Raw genomic sequence first — 15,740 nt, 5'->3', positions numbered from 1 at the left:
AAAAATTAAAAAAAATGTAATAAAAAATTAAATATAATAAAAAAAAAAATATATATATATATATTTTTTTTTCATACTGTCACCAGTCAGTGTCCCTGTTCACCGCCACGCCAGTTATATGATGACGCTGTACTGCACTGGTGACAGTATGTAAAAAAAAAAATAGTGAAAATTATTTTTTTAATTTTTTAATTTTCCGAAAAATTATGACAAAAAAATACAACTTCAAAAAACTCGCCATGCCTCTTATGAAGTACGTCGGACTGTCTACTCTGCAAAAAGGGGTCATTTGGGGAATATCTGTACTGTTCTGACATTCTTGGACCTCAAGAAATTAGATTGGCCGTCAGTACTTCAGGATTGATCAATATTCAGATATATACCATAGTTTGTGAACTCTATAACTTTCCTACAAACTAAATAATACATCCTAATTTGGGTTATTTTCACCAAAGACATGTAGCAGAATACATCTCGGCCTAAATTTATGAAGAACAATTGTCTTTGTTTGTTAATTTAGCAAAAAATAAAAACCCCAGCGGTGATTAAATACCACCAAAAGAAAGCTCTAGTTGTGTGAAGAAAATGATAAAATTTTAGTTTGGGTACAATGTTGTATGACCGCGCAATTGTCATTCAAAGTGTGAGAGCGCTGAAACCTGAAAACTGGACTGGGCAGGAAGGTGTAAAATTGCACGGTATTGAAACGGTTAAAAAACAGCCACTTACCTGTCCCTTGGTCCCGCGGTGTGTTCCCCCGCAGCCCGTTTCACCAGCCGTCCTCTATTCCAGGAGGCCGGCATCTTCAGTGTGGGCACCCGGCTGTGATAGCTTGCGGCTTCACAGCCGGGTACCCACTGCGCATGCGCTTCATGAATGGTCCTGTAGCCTTCTGGGACCTGTCACATGTCCCAAAAGACTACAGGGAGGACACCTTCTGCTTTCGATCGCCTAGGCGATCGGACCGGAAGTGGGAGCAGGTACCTGTCAAATTCGGGTACCCGCTCCCCCAGACGTGCCAATCCTTAATGGGGAGCGGGGGAGCAGTCCTTAAAGCGGAACTTCCCCTTTTGGGTGGAACTCCGCTTTAAGCACTTGACCCCAGCTCCCCATTAAGGATTGGCACCTTTGGGGAGTGGGAGGGGAGCGAGTACCCAAATCTGACAGGTATCCGCTCCCACTTCCACTGCGATCACCTAGGCGATTGGAAGCAGAAGTTGTCCCCCCTCCCTCCCCATAGTCTTCTTGGGCACTTGGGCAGTGATTCTCGCGCATGCGCAGTGGGCACCCAGCTGTGAACGTGCAAGCTGTCACAGCTGGGTGCCCACACTGAAGATGCCAGCGCCAGGGAGAGAAGATGGCTGGTGAAACCAGCGGTGGTGAGGACACCGCTGGACCGAGGGACAGATAAGTGATTGTATTTTACACTTACAGTTTTTGTAGCTGCTGACTTTTATTTATTTTGTTTTCAGCTGGAACTCCGCTTTAATATCATTTTAACCAAGACAATATGCAAAGCAATTGCAGCACTAACACCTTGTTTACACTAGTGGTTGGGGGTGGTAAAATCAGTGTTGAGACATGTTTTACAGCTGCTCATCCATTCCCCCTTTAGCTGTAAAAGCGGAGTGTATACAGTATATATGTGATTTTGCATTCACGGGTAGGGCACACGTGCGAGCTGCACGCACGCCCTACCCGCGCCGCTATTTGCGGTCTCGGTTGTCAATCACCGGGTCCTGGCCGATGATTACTTGCCGGCACCTGGTGATCACTGAGCATTACCGACGGGGAGAGAACTGTATTTAAACAATGCAGATCTCTTCCCTGTCAGCTTCAGCACACTGCTTTGTATGGCTCTCCATAGCACAGCCATACAAAGCAGTGTGCTTACAATTGAAAGCACACACACAGCTTGGTGTGAAACAGCACACAGTTAACTCTTTTCTCACCCCACATGTTAACCCCTTCCAACCCAGTGCCATTAATACAGTGTCAGTGCTTTTTAATAGCACTGATCACTGTATTGGTGTCACTGTCAGTGTCAGTGACACCAAGTCAGTTCCCCCCAGTGTCAGAATGCCCATCGCAGTCCTGTAGTCCCGCTATAAGTCGCTGATCGCTGCCATTGCTATTAAGAAAAAAAAATCCCAGTATATATACCGCCATTTGTAAACGCTATAACTTTCATGTAAACCAATTAATTTAAACGGACTGGGATTTTATTTAGCAAATACATGTAGCAGAATACATTTTGGCCTAAATCTATGACGGAATTTGATTTTAGAAACTTTTTTACTGGACATATTTAATAGCAAAAAGTCAAAAATATTTTTTCTCAAAATTGTCAGACTTTTTTTTTTATGTGCAAAAAATTAAAACCGCACAGGCGATCAAATACCGCTTAAAGAAAGCTCTATTTGTGGGGAAAAAAGACGTAAATTTCATTTGGGTGCAGCGTTTTATAACCGCACAATTGTCAGTTAAAGTAATGCAGAGCCGTAACACAAAAAAATGGCCTGATCAGGAAGGGGGGTAAATCCTCTGGAGGGCAAGAGGTTAACCTGTTTTGGTGACAGCAAAGCTGAGTTAATACTTGTGTGGGTCTTGTGACATGCATTTGCGTGGACAGAGCATCCTATTCATTTGAATAGGCTGCTGTAACTGCAGGAGATACAGGGAAAAAGTCCCCAACTCTTTTTGGGAAACACGGCCACACAGCGCTATGCGGTTCACAAACCTGAAAATGTGCAGCATTTTCAAATATTCGAAGGTGCCATTAAGAATTGATCTGATAAATCTAAAGCAAAGGCAGTCTGTAAAGGAAGCAGATGTTTACTTATCTTAGACCTGGTTCACACCTATGCATTTTTCACCACATTTTCAGTTTTGCAGAAACAAAGTACAGTTTATTCAACATAAAAACAGTCGGATAGCACACACCCCCTATACCAGTGATGGCGAACCTTTTTGAGCCCGAGTGCCCAAACTGCAACCCAAAACCAACTTATTTCTTTCAAAGTGCCAACACTGCAATGAAACCTGAATATCGAGCTTTTGGTTTAGAAAAAACAACTCGTACAGTAGTGCAAACTAATTAACAGTACAGGGATGACCAGAGACTGCAGACACAGTACAGGGATGACCAGAGACTGCGGACACAGTACAGGGATGACCAGAGACTGCGGACACAGTACAGGGATGACCAGAGACTGCGGACACAGTACAGGAGATGACCAGAGACTGCGGACACAGTACAGGGATGACCAGAGACTGCGGACACAGTACAGGGATGACCAGAGACTGCGGACACGGTACAGGAGATGACCAGAGACTGCGGACACAGTACAGGGATGACCAGAGACTGCGGACACAGTACAGGGATGACCAGAGACTGCGGACACAGTACAGGGATGACCAGAGACTGCGGACACAGTACAGGGATGACCAGAGACTGCGGACACAGTACAGGGATGACCAGAGACTGCGGACACAGTACAGGGATGACCAGAGACTGCGGACACAGTACAGGGATGACCAGAGACTGCGGACACAGTACAGGGATGACCAGAGACTGCGGACAGTACAGGGATGACCAGAGACTGCGGACACAGTACAGGGATGACCAGAGACTGCGGACACAGTACAGGGATGCCCAGAGACTGCGGACACAGTACAGGGATGACCAGAGACTGCGGACACAGTACAGGGATGACCAGAGACTGCAGACACAGTACAGGGATGACCAGAGACTGCGGACACAGTACAGGAGATGACCAGAGACTGCGGACACAGTACAGGGATGACCAGAGACTGCGGACACAGTACAGGAGATGACCAGAGACTGCGGACACAGTACAGGGATGACCAGAGACTGCAGACACAGTACAGGGATGACCAGAGACTGCGGACACAGTACAGGGATGACCAGAGACTGCAGACACAGTACAGGGATGACCAGAGACTGCGGACACAGTACAGGAGATGACCAGAGACTGCGGACACAGTACAGGGATGACCAGAGACTGCGGACACAGTACAGGAGATGACCAGAGACTGCGGACACAGTACAGGGATGACCAGAGACTGCGGACACAGTACAGGGATGACCAGAGACTGCGGACAGTACAGGGATGACCAGAGACTGCGGACACAGTACAGGGATGACCAGAGACTGCGGACACAGTACAGGGATGACCAGAGACTGCGGACAGTACAGGGATGACCAGAGACTGCGGACACAGTACAGGGATGACCAGAGACTGCGGACACAGTACAGGGATGCCCAGAGACTGCGGACACAGTACAGGGATGACCAGAGACTGTGGACACAGTACTGGAGATGACCAGAGACTGCGGACACAGTAGAGGGATTACCAGAGACTGCAGACACAGTACAGGGATGACCAGAGACTGCGGACAGTACAGGAGATGACCAGAGACTGCGGACAGTACAGGAGATGACCAGAGACTGCGGACACAGTACAGGAGATGACCAGAGACTGCGGACACAGTACAGGAGATGACCAGAGACTGCGAACAGTACAGAAGATGACCAGAGACTGCGGACAGTACAGGAGATGACCAGAGACTGCTGACAGTACAGGGATGACCAGAGACTGCGGACACAGTACAGGGATGACCAGAGACTGCGGACAGTACAGGGATGACCAGAGACTGCGGACACAGTACAGGAGATGACCAGAGACTGCGGACACAGTACAGGAGATGACCAGAGACTGCGGACAGCACAGGGATGACCAGAGACTGCGGACACAGTACAGGGATGACCAGAGACTGCGGACAGCACAGGGATGACCAGAGACTGCGGACAGTACAGGAGATGACCAGAGACTGCGGACAGTACAGGGGATGACCAGAGACTGCGGACAGCACAGGGATGACCAGAGACTGCAGACAGCACAGGGATGACCAGAGACTGCGGACAGCACAGGGATGACCAGAGACTGCGGACAGCACAGGGATGACCAGAGACTGCGGACACAGTACAGGAGATGACCAGAGACTGCGGACACAGTACAGGGATGACCAGAGACTGCGGACACAGTACAGGAGATGACCAGAGACTGCGAACAGTACAGAAGATGACCAGACACTGCGGACAGTACAGGAGATGACCAGAGACTGCGGACAGTACAGGGATGACCAGAGACTGCAGACACAGTACAGGGATGACCAGAGACTGCAGACAGTACAGGGATGACCAGAGACTGCGGACACAGTACAGGAGATGACCAGAGACTGCGGACACAGTACAGGGATGACCAGTGACTGCGGACAGTACAGGGATGACCAGAGACTGCGGAAAGTACAGGAGATGACCAGAGACTGCGGACAGTACAGGGATGACCAGAGACTGCGGACATAGTACAGGGATGACCAGTGACTGCGGACAGTACAGGGATGACCAGAGACTGCGGACAGTACATGGATGACCAGAGACTGCGGACACAGTACAGGGATGACCAGAGACTGCGGACACAGTACAGGGATGACCAGAGACTGCGGACACAGTACAGGGATGACCAGAGACTGCGGACACAGTACAGGGATGACCAGAGACTGCGGACACAGTACAGGGATGACCAGAGACTGCGGACAGCACAGGGATGACCAGAGACTGCGGACAGTACAGGAGATGACCAGAGACTGCGGACAGTACAGGGGATGACCAGAGACTGCGGACAGTACAGGAGATGACCAGAGACTGCGGACAGTACAGGAGATGACCAGAGACTGCGGACAGTACAGGGGATGACCAGAGACTGCAGACATAGTACAGGAGATGACCAGAGACTGCGGACAGTACAGGGGATGACCAGAGACTGCGGACAGTACAGGAGATGACCAGAGACTGCGGACAGTACAGGGGATGACCAGAGACTGCGGACAGCACAGGGATGACCAGAGACTGCGGACAGCACAGGGATGACCAGAGACTGCGGACAGCACAGGGATGACCAGAGACTGCGGACAGCACAGGGATGACTGCTGACCTTTGGGGAGGGAGGGGGAGCGGGTACCTGAATTTGACAGGTACCCGCTCTTACTTCCGCAGAGTTTTTTTTTTTATCTTACCTGTTCCTTTATCCAGCCGCGCGCTGTCTTCCTGGCTTCTGTAGTGTGCGCGCTCGTCGGACAGCCGGAAGCCCAGTGCGCATGCGCGAGAAGCGCTGCGCTTTGTGATTGGTCCGGCGGCTTCTGGGATCTGTCATGTGTCCCAGGTACCGCCTTACCATTCACAAAGAGCACTGCTTCTTGTGCATGCGCACTTGGGACCCGGCTGTCACGCACACTACAGCCGGGAAGACAGCGCGCCGCTGGATTCTCCTGGCGTGCCCACAGATAAGGCTCGGCGTGCCGGCTGTGGCACGCGTGCCACGGGTTCGCCATCACTGCCCTATACCCTAAAAGTTGGCAAAACAAGTCAGCCTATACAATACTTCACCCTGAAGGAACAATAACTATATAACTCACCTCCTAAACGACATCTCTGACTGGATGTCGCTCCATCTCCTCAAGCTTAACCTCTCCAAAACCGAACTCCTCGTCTTTCCACCTGCCCACACCCCCCCCCCAGCCTATCCATCACCACCACCAACACCACTATCACTCCCGCCACGCAAGCCAAAGTCCTTGGCGTCATTCTTGACTCGAACCTCTCCTTCCTCCCTCATGTCAAATCACTTGCAAACACCTGCAGGCTCCATCTCCGCAATATTGCCAAGATACGTGCCTTCCTCACCCCAGACACCACCAAACTTCTTGTACACTCCCTCATCATCTCACGCCTTGACTACTGCAACTCTCTTCTCACTGGCCTACCCAAGTGCAGACTCTCCCCGCTCCAGACCATCCTGAACTCAGCGGCCAGACTCATCCACCTCACCATCCGCTCCACCTCTGCCACCCCCCTCTGCCTCTCCCTCCACTGGCTCCCGATTGTCCAACGCATCAAATTTAAATTCTAATCCTGACCTACAAAGCCGTTCATAACACTGCCCCTAACTACCTCACCAACCTGATCCCCAAGTACCACCCTACCCGTACCCTTCGCTCCTCACAGGACCTCCTTCTATCCTCCTCCCATGCACGACTGCAGGACTTCTCCAGGTCCTCCCCTATCCTCTGGAACTCACTGCCCCAATCCATCCGACTGTCGCCTTCCCTCCCCACATTCAGGCGCTCCCTCAAAACCCATCTTTTCAGGGAAGCCTATTCCACCCTCACCTAATGGCCTTTCTCCCTCATTCCTTCTACCACTTCATCCCCCTCAGCCACTTCATTCCCCTCAGCCACTTCCTATTGTTCCACTACCCCCTCCCTCCTAGATTGTAAGCTTGAAAGAGTAGGGCCCTCTTACCCCTCGTACGCTGTCTGTCTTTGTTGTACTGTGCCATGTATTGTCCCCCCTATTGTACAGCGCTGAGCAAACCCTTTGGCGCTATATAAACTCGATGTAATAATAATAATAATAATACTGCAGCAGACTTAAATAAATAAATTATGGTGAAAACTGAAAGTCCAGAAATAGTCCAAAAATAATCCAACAACATGTGAAAGGAGATCCAAGTAGCTTAGATTCCAGAGGGGTCGATGATGGATTCCAGATATTCCTCATACACCTCAAATAAAACAAAACCTTCTACAGACCTCATAGACAGATCAGGGGTCAGTATTATGATAAAGTAAAAACACAATTTATTGTATCAACTTACATAGAAGAAGGCTGAAATTGGCATCCATAATGGGAGAAATAAAAACTACAATCGGCGTCCACATAGAAATAGGAAAGTCTCAAAGCCACCTCCAATAGTGATAAATGGAAGTCCTCAGGGATAGGAACAGCCGCATGTACCAGAACCCAAAATGGCCGCTGAAGCACTTCCAGAAACGTCAGTGCGTCACTACATCACATGCCCCGGACGCGTTTCGTCACATGCGGACTTTTTCAACAGGGATCTAATACACGTGGCTGTTCCTATCCCTGAGGACTTCCATTTATCACTATTGGAGGTAGCTTTAAGACTTTCCTATTTCTATGTGGACGCCGATTGTAGTTTTTATTTCTCCCATTATGGATGCCAATTTCAGCCTTCTTCTATGTAAGTTGATACAATAAATTGTGTTTTTACTTGATCATAATACTGACCCCTGATCTGTCTATGAGGTCTGTGGAAGAGTATCCAGAGAAGCATATGGCATTTTGATGAAGCTCCATGTTTACCTTAGGGTAATTATGCATTTTTACCTTACCGTGTGCAGTGAGTTCATTTTATTTAGTTTTATGTTCACGATTGCTTTGGCACTTGTTTTATTTTGCATGTAGCACGAGTGGCACACTTATGTTATCCTAGGATAATACACTATGTTTAGGTTTTGTTTTATTTGAGGTGTATGAGGAATATCTGGAATCCATCATCGACCCCTCTGGAATCTAAGCTACTTGGATCTCCTTTCACATGTTGTTGGATTATTTTTGGACTATTTCTGGACTTTCAGTTTTCACCATAATTTATTTATTTAAGTCTGCTGCATTATATAGTTCATTCAACATGATTTCTTATGGATCACGGTCACATTTGTGGAAAGGGTCAGGGAATTTTTTTCCCGCAGCAGGTTGCATTTTTGCTTCCATAGACTTCAATGGAAATGCAGCGGAAACGCATAAAAAATGCAGTGCTTGCATATATGATGCGTTTCTGCTGCATATTTGGTGGTTTCTCCCACAAGACAACAAACACCTTCCAAAAGCATAAAAAAGTGTAAGAAATGCATCAGAAATGCAAAATTCACCAGGAAAATTCAACCTGCAAAGACGTGAACCAGTCGGTATGAGCTCGTGTCTTATTACTTTGCAGATTTCCAGCTACTGTAGGTATTCAAGGCTTCTGTGTGTAAGTAATACAAAAAAAGGCCAGGCAGACTGTACCATGAAGTGACGGCAGAAAAAAACAAGTGGCCCATTGAGTCTGCCCTTTTTTTTTGTTTTGTTTTTTGTTACCTTTTTCATCTAAGTATACATATATTATTATTATTACAGGTACTTATAGAGCACTGTAAATTTACACAGCACTTTACATATATATGTATTGTACATTCACATCAGTCCCTAACCCTCCAGGATTATACAATCTAAGGTCCCTAACTCACATCAATACATACACATACTAGGGCCAATTTAGACAGGAGCCAATTAACCTACTAGCCTGTCTTTGGAGTGTGGGAGGAAACTGGAGTACCCGGAGGAAGCCCACGCAGGCACAGGGAGAACATGCAAACTCCAGGCAGGTGGTGCTGTGGTTGTGATTTGAACCAAGGGCCCTAGTGCTACCAGGTGGAAGTGCTAACCATTAGATCTATGCTTGTCCCAAGCATGTTTGAAGCCATTTACTGCTGACTGACTCACTACCTCTGCTGGAAATCTACTGTATTCCAGGCATCCACTACCCTTTCAGTAAAAAAATATTAATTTTGAGCTTTCCTCCTGTTAAATTGAGGTTATGTCCCAGTGTTCTTGATCTAGGCTTCATATAGAAAATACTGCCCTCCTGAACCGTATTAACCCCCTTGATGTATTTAAAGGTCTCAGTCATGTCTCCCTTCTTTCCTGCAGCCTGTATGTACTAAATTCCTGAAGTCTCTTTTGATATGTTTTATCCTTCAGACTTTTCACTATTTTTGTTACCAGGACCTGACCAGGAGTTTCAGGACCTGATTGAGCCAGGGACATTGCGTCACTATTTCACACTTGTAGCTTTAAAGTGACACTAAACTCTGGTTTTAAAAAATAAATCTTTTAAGTATATATTTTTAACTTTAAATGTGCCATCTATTGCTCTCAGCCTCCTACATTTTTTTTTTATTTTCCTGCTGTGATACAATTTCCTGTTAGAGGGTGGCTAGGTTCAGTCTCCATGGTTGCACTGTATGTACAGAAACACAGCCACCCTCTCTTGGCTGCTCTTAAGATGGCCTATGAACTATGGGATTTGTGGTGTGCCTAGCACTGTGAACATAACTGCAGCTATCATGCACTGTACGTTCCAATCAAATTGAAGTGAGAGGGAAAAGGAAAGGTTCTGGAGCTCACATGGAGGTGGAAAAACACAGCGAGGAACAACTTAATTTAAATAAGAGTACAGGGCCATTAAGTAGTAGATGTGTATGGATTTTATTTGGAGAATAAGGATATAATTTACTGCTACTTTAAGTAGCCACATCACATAGGAGGTACACACATTCCTATATTATCCTGCAATAGGTTTTGCTAATCCTAATTCCTAAATTTAGCACACCACCAGTAGATATAGTCAGGTCAAGGGCAGCACAGTGGCTAAATGGTTAGCCCTTCCGCCTGGCAATACTACGGTCATTGGTTCAAATCCCAACCACAGCACCACCTGCGTGCAGTTTGCATGTTCTCCCTGTGCCTGTGTGGGTTTCCTCCGGGTACTCCAGTTTCCTCCCACACTCCAAAGACATGCTGGTAGGTTAATTGGCTCCTGTCTAAATTGGCCCTAGTATGTGGATGTATGAAAGGGAGTTAGGGACCTTAGATTGTACACCCCTTGAGGGTTAGGGACTGATGTGAATGTAATATATATGTAAAAGTGCTGCGTAAATTGACAGCACTATATAAGTACCTGAAATAAATAAATAAAGTAGAATACAGATCCTCTATGATAGCACAATATACGGCTGTTTCATCTTAAAGGATTATGCATGCCATCCACCACAAGAGGTCACTACTTCCCTTCCATGTATCAGGAGCTTTAGTGTGGATTTCTACCTCCTCCTGGGGCTGGTAGACATTAACCCCTTGCCATCCAGAGGATTTACCCCCCTTCCTGCCCAGGCCTTTTTGCGATACGGCGCTCCGTTACTTTAACTGACAATTGCGCAGTCATTCAATGCTGCACTCAAATGAAACTGATGTCTTTTTTTCCCCCACAAACAGAGCTATCTTTCGGTGGTATTTGATCGCTGCATTTTTAATTTTTTGCGCTATAAACAAAAAAAGGCCGACAATTTTTTAAAAACAATATTTTTGACTTTTTGCTGCAAAATATATTCAGTAAAAAAATTTTAAAAAATCAAATTTCTTCATAAATTTAGACCAAAATGTATTCTGCTACATGTCTTTGCTAAAAAAAAAAATCCCAATACATGTAAATGAATTGGTTTACGTGAAAGTTATAGCGTCTACAGATGGCGGCATATACTGGAAAATTTTTTATATTAGTAATGGCGGCGATCAGCGACTTATAGCGGGACTGCGGCGGGCACTGGGGTGGAACTGACTAACTGCCACTAACATCCACAGTGACACCAATTCAGTGATCAGTGCTAATAAAAAGCACTGACACTGTACTAATGACACTGGGTAGGATGGGGTTAACAGCTGGGGAGATCAAAGGGCTAACTGTGTGCTGTTTTACTGTGTGTGTTTTACTAGGGAAACATGCTGCTTTGTATTGCTGTGCTATGCAGAGCAATACAAAGCAGCATGTCAGTACTGACAGGGGAAAGATCTGTGTTGTTTTCACACAGACCTCTCCCCTGTCACTGATCCTTGCAACTTCAGGGTGCTGGTGAGGAATCTCCGGCCGGGACCCAGTAATCGACTTTCTCTACTTCTGCTATAGGGCAGTCAGGAAAAGCTTAAGGCTTCTTGTACATGGGAGATAAAAATGCTACGTTTTGCAGCATTACATTACAGGCAATACAAAAATCGTCTGCCCCCACAGACACCAACCAACATCACCCCCCCCTTCCCCCTCCCGTGGAGAGAACCTGACAATGCTGACACTGACCAACAACACTCTTGCCCCCCACCCGGGAGAGCCTTCCACTACCCCCCCCCCCCCGGCGATAGAAAAAAGGACAATCATCTTCACAGCTCCTCAGGAACCAGAGTCAGGCTCTACATACATCAAGCAGCCTGCAGGCTCTCTCGGATCACACCTGGTTCCCATGACAAAGCGTGTCCCTTCTTTCATCCCTTCTTCTGGGGCGAGGTGCTGCCCCCCTGAAAGCTGCCACCCTAGGTGTTTGCCTTCTGGTAAATACGCCCCTGACATTTTGTACTGATTTTAAATGAGATACATTGTTGTCTATGGAACAATGCACACAGCTGACTAAAGATCAGTAATACAGTGATGAGTACAGAAAAAACAAAACTAGAAAATTTTACATTTGAGTGCAGTAATTTACGGGCGATGGCTAATGTACCAGCAATGTCCAGGCGGTCAGCTGGATCTTTATACTACCCTGGGCGCTCCGGACACCACTACCCATTCAGAGGGAGGATTATTTCTACCCCAGACCAGACCTTTAAAGGAGACTTCTTTTGGTTTACATAATATGTACTTACATTACGCATCTGGTGAGTGCGTAATCTTTCTACACTACTTGGAACACCACCACTGACTTTTTAACAGAGAATTAATAACTGCACAGACTGTCACCTTTATTTTAAGATATTGGGCATTATCCACCTATGATTAGCTGTTGCTAATTTTACATTCTGGACGCATGATCATTTAATATTCTTAGCGCTGCACTTTTATTTCTATTAGTAATTTACGGGCATATGCATCTATAAGTATGTTTATAGTTATATGGTCCTCTAAACCATGGTGACTTGACAGAGTTTCCTGTTCATTCATATACTGAAGCATAGTAAACTCAGTGTACTATGCCTCAGCTATAAATGAATAAAAAAAAACAAACAAAAAAAAAACAACAGAGTCAGTGATCGGTACCAATCACTAACTCTATTTATTAAGACAAGGAAGGGGCCGGTAAGTGACACAATTACCAGCCCATTCTCCGCGCTCAATCTTGACAGTATCCCCCACAGCAGCCAGTGGGGAGGGAAAGGGAAACCAGACAGTACTGCGGGAGGGAGTTCTGCAGGAGGCAGAAGAGGAGAAGCAGGCATTCAGCGGCTGCATGGAGGGATTGATTCTTTTACATGCCACCGCTCCTGCCACCCTTCCTGGCCAAGATCATGGCCTAAGGTCTGTCCAGGAAGTAATGAAGAAGTAATGAAGTTTTTTTATACAACAAGCTGGACATTGAGGTGACAAGATTGTCCTTTTGGGATATTGTTGGTCCAATGGGTGACGGATATACATTTAGCAGCAATCATGAATTACCATTCACCGATTACGGACTTACAGATGTGCCTTTATTCACCTCCTTTCAAATGAGTGCAATTTACCTGTGTTTTAATTTATGACAGCTTACACTTAGATGTGGCTTCCTCTGTCTTTTCTTTGCATGTCATTTGGAGACTGCTTCCTCTCTCTACCAGAAGGCTTGCCATGGAGGTGTAACTGTCTTTTGGCCACAGTCATATAACAATTAGATGGACTTGGTATACGAGGAGCGACTGAAAAGTTCTCGGCCAACCCATGAAGCATTTGTCTTGGCCCAATTTTATTTTTGCTACGCATAGTTCATATCTTTGCAAGGTTCCATACCAAATTTCTCACAAATAGCTTTTTTTTGTTTCAGTTATTGAAGACTGAAGCGCAGAAGGTCATCATTGTCTGAAAGATGGAGAAAGTGAGCAAACCTGCTGTTATCCAAAACCTGCTGTCTGTCATGTTTGTCTTCAACAGTCAACATTCTTGGGACCCACCGATTTGACACCTTGTGCATGTCCAGCACTACTGTTAAAATGTGTCCAACACATTCCTGGGATATGTCCACTTTCTCTGCGATGAAACGTTCGGTCACATGCCTGTCTGCCATTACGAGATCCTGGATTGCTGTGATGTTTTCCTCCGTACAGGCAGTTGCTGGCCTTCCACTGTGAGGGGCATCTTGGACAGAGGGGTTCCCCCTCTTGAATTCCACCACCCACTTTTTAACAGTGGAATAGGAAGGGGCATTCTCCCCTAATGTTTCCATCATGTCCTTGTGGATGTCCTGTCCACTCATTCCCTTTTTCAGCAGGTATTGGATAACAACACGTTTGCTCACTTTCTCCATCTTTCAGACAATGATGACCTTCTGCGCTTCAGTCTTCAATAACTGAAACAAAGAAAAAGCTATTTGTGAGAAATTTGGTATGGAACCTTGCAAAGATATGTACTATGAGTAGCAAAAATAAAATTGGGCTAAGGCAAATGCTTCATGGGTAGGCTGAGAACTTTTCAGTCGCCCCTCGTACATCAGGTTTGCTGCCCCTCCTGCACAAGACGATCCACAGCGAACCATCAGTTGTGTGCTGTGATCTCCTCTATAATAAAGGGAGGAAGTCATACTTGTCTGTGCCAAGGAAAAGCCTGGAAGAACAACCCTTGGCTCTGTGCACTCTTATCTTAGATCTGATAGGGCTGGCACATTGCTGCAATGTAGGCACTCCTGCAGAGCATATCAGTGGCCAGGGAGGGGCGTGCTTTAATTTCTGGCTGTAATTTTCCACCCCCCCAGTACAACACTGGCTCCTTCTTCTAGGCAAGTATAATTGGTATAGCTTGCTGGCTGCTGAGCATCATTTAGCTTTATAGTCTGTCTTATTTATTGAGATCAGACAAAACAATTTCCCAAATGAAAACTGGGCTTGTCATCTCTATGTCAATATTATATATGTAACTTTTATTTTGTACAAATGAGGAATCTTGTGTTGTAGTTTGAGGTCCATCTATAACATGTTATGAATCATATAGGTTTCATTCTTGCTCACTTTTGCGCTTACGTAACACTGCTAGCCACAGCAGCTTCTTACTGGTAGGTTCTGAGAATTCTCCCAGCCTACACTGTAATATGTGTTCTATAAATAATTAGTATTACTGCTATTAGGAAAAAGCATTACAGAAATAGAAAGTGTAACTTAGCTGAAAAGGAAGAGAGAACCCAAAAATGTCTTTCTTTTTTCATCAAGGCCTACCCATATCCCACATGATATCAGTTTTATGGAAATATCACCAACACTTCCATTTTTACAATTTAAAAAACACATTTTAGTCTACAAACATTTAACTATAACTGTCTCTGTGAATGATTTAAAACGAAGCGGATGTTATAGATTGAAAAGCCAGATATGGCTTTTTGGTTGTGTTTGTGAAGTGGTCTCAAGCTGCCTTATCTCAAACAAAAAAACCCATATAAGAACAAACAGACTTGTGTTGGCTTCCTTTCATCTTAAGATGGATCAAGTGATCTTATCTTGTTTCATTTCGCTTTGCAGTTGAGGCACTTCAAATCATAGTGATGTGTTTCATTATAATGTTTTTACTGCTGTACAGATCAAAATCTGCCGTGGCTTTTCTATAGCTGGGTTCACAGTTATGCAGGCCATAGACTGGTCGTTTATCGGCCAAATGTTCGCCTGCACGAAAAATCGTCCGATATTCCCGCCGTTAGTGGGGCCAGCCCGTCAGCCTTTTTTCGTGGATCTCCTCATTTATTTTTATTGGTCATGCTGGAAAATCCGCGAAAAACTGCCATTTTTTGTGGACATTGGTGGCAGCATCGGCAACAGGGCCAACAGACTTTTCGTTTATTGGCCGAAAATTCTATGGCCCGTCTATGGCCTGCCTAACATATCTGATTTTCCTTGATTGCTCGCAGCTGGTCAAAACTGATGGTGGTACACATTGTACGAAAAATGTTGTACGACAAAGGCATTTTTTGTTTAGACATGGGAACACTGTAGAATAACTAAGTGATGTAATTTACGTGTGACCCTGTGGCCACACCTT

At 45.8% G+C, this 15,740-nt stretch overlaps 1 protein-coding gene across 1 annotated transcript; it reads right to left on the bottom strand.

Moving 5' to 3' along the window:
• Positions 1-13,545: 13,545 nt before the first annotated feature.
• On the bottom strand, positions 13,546-14,025 carry LOC149451165 (protein GVQW3-like). Its single transcript, XM_089690943.1, has one exon. It carries the CDS (start codon positions 14,023-14,025, stop codon positions 13,546-13,548), a length of 480 nt encoding a protein of 159 aa, XP_089547069.1.
• Between the last annotated feature and the right edge of the window lie 1,715 nt (positions 14,026-15,740).

Source organism: Staurois parvus, unplaced genomic scaffold (genome assembly GCF_062004578.1).
Source record: "Staurois parvus isolate SC_StPar_1 unplaced genomic scaffold, SC_StPar_1.0 ptg000548l, whole genome shotgun sequence".
NCBI classification, from domain to species: Eukaryota; Metazoa; Chordata; class Amphibia; order Anura; family Ranidae; genus Staurois; species Staurois parvus.
The sequence above is the reverse complement of the archived record's forward strand: the minus strand, read 5'-3'. Positions and strand labels throughout refer to the sequence as shown.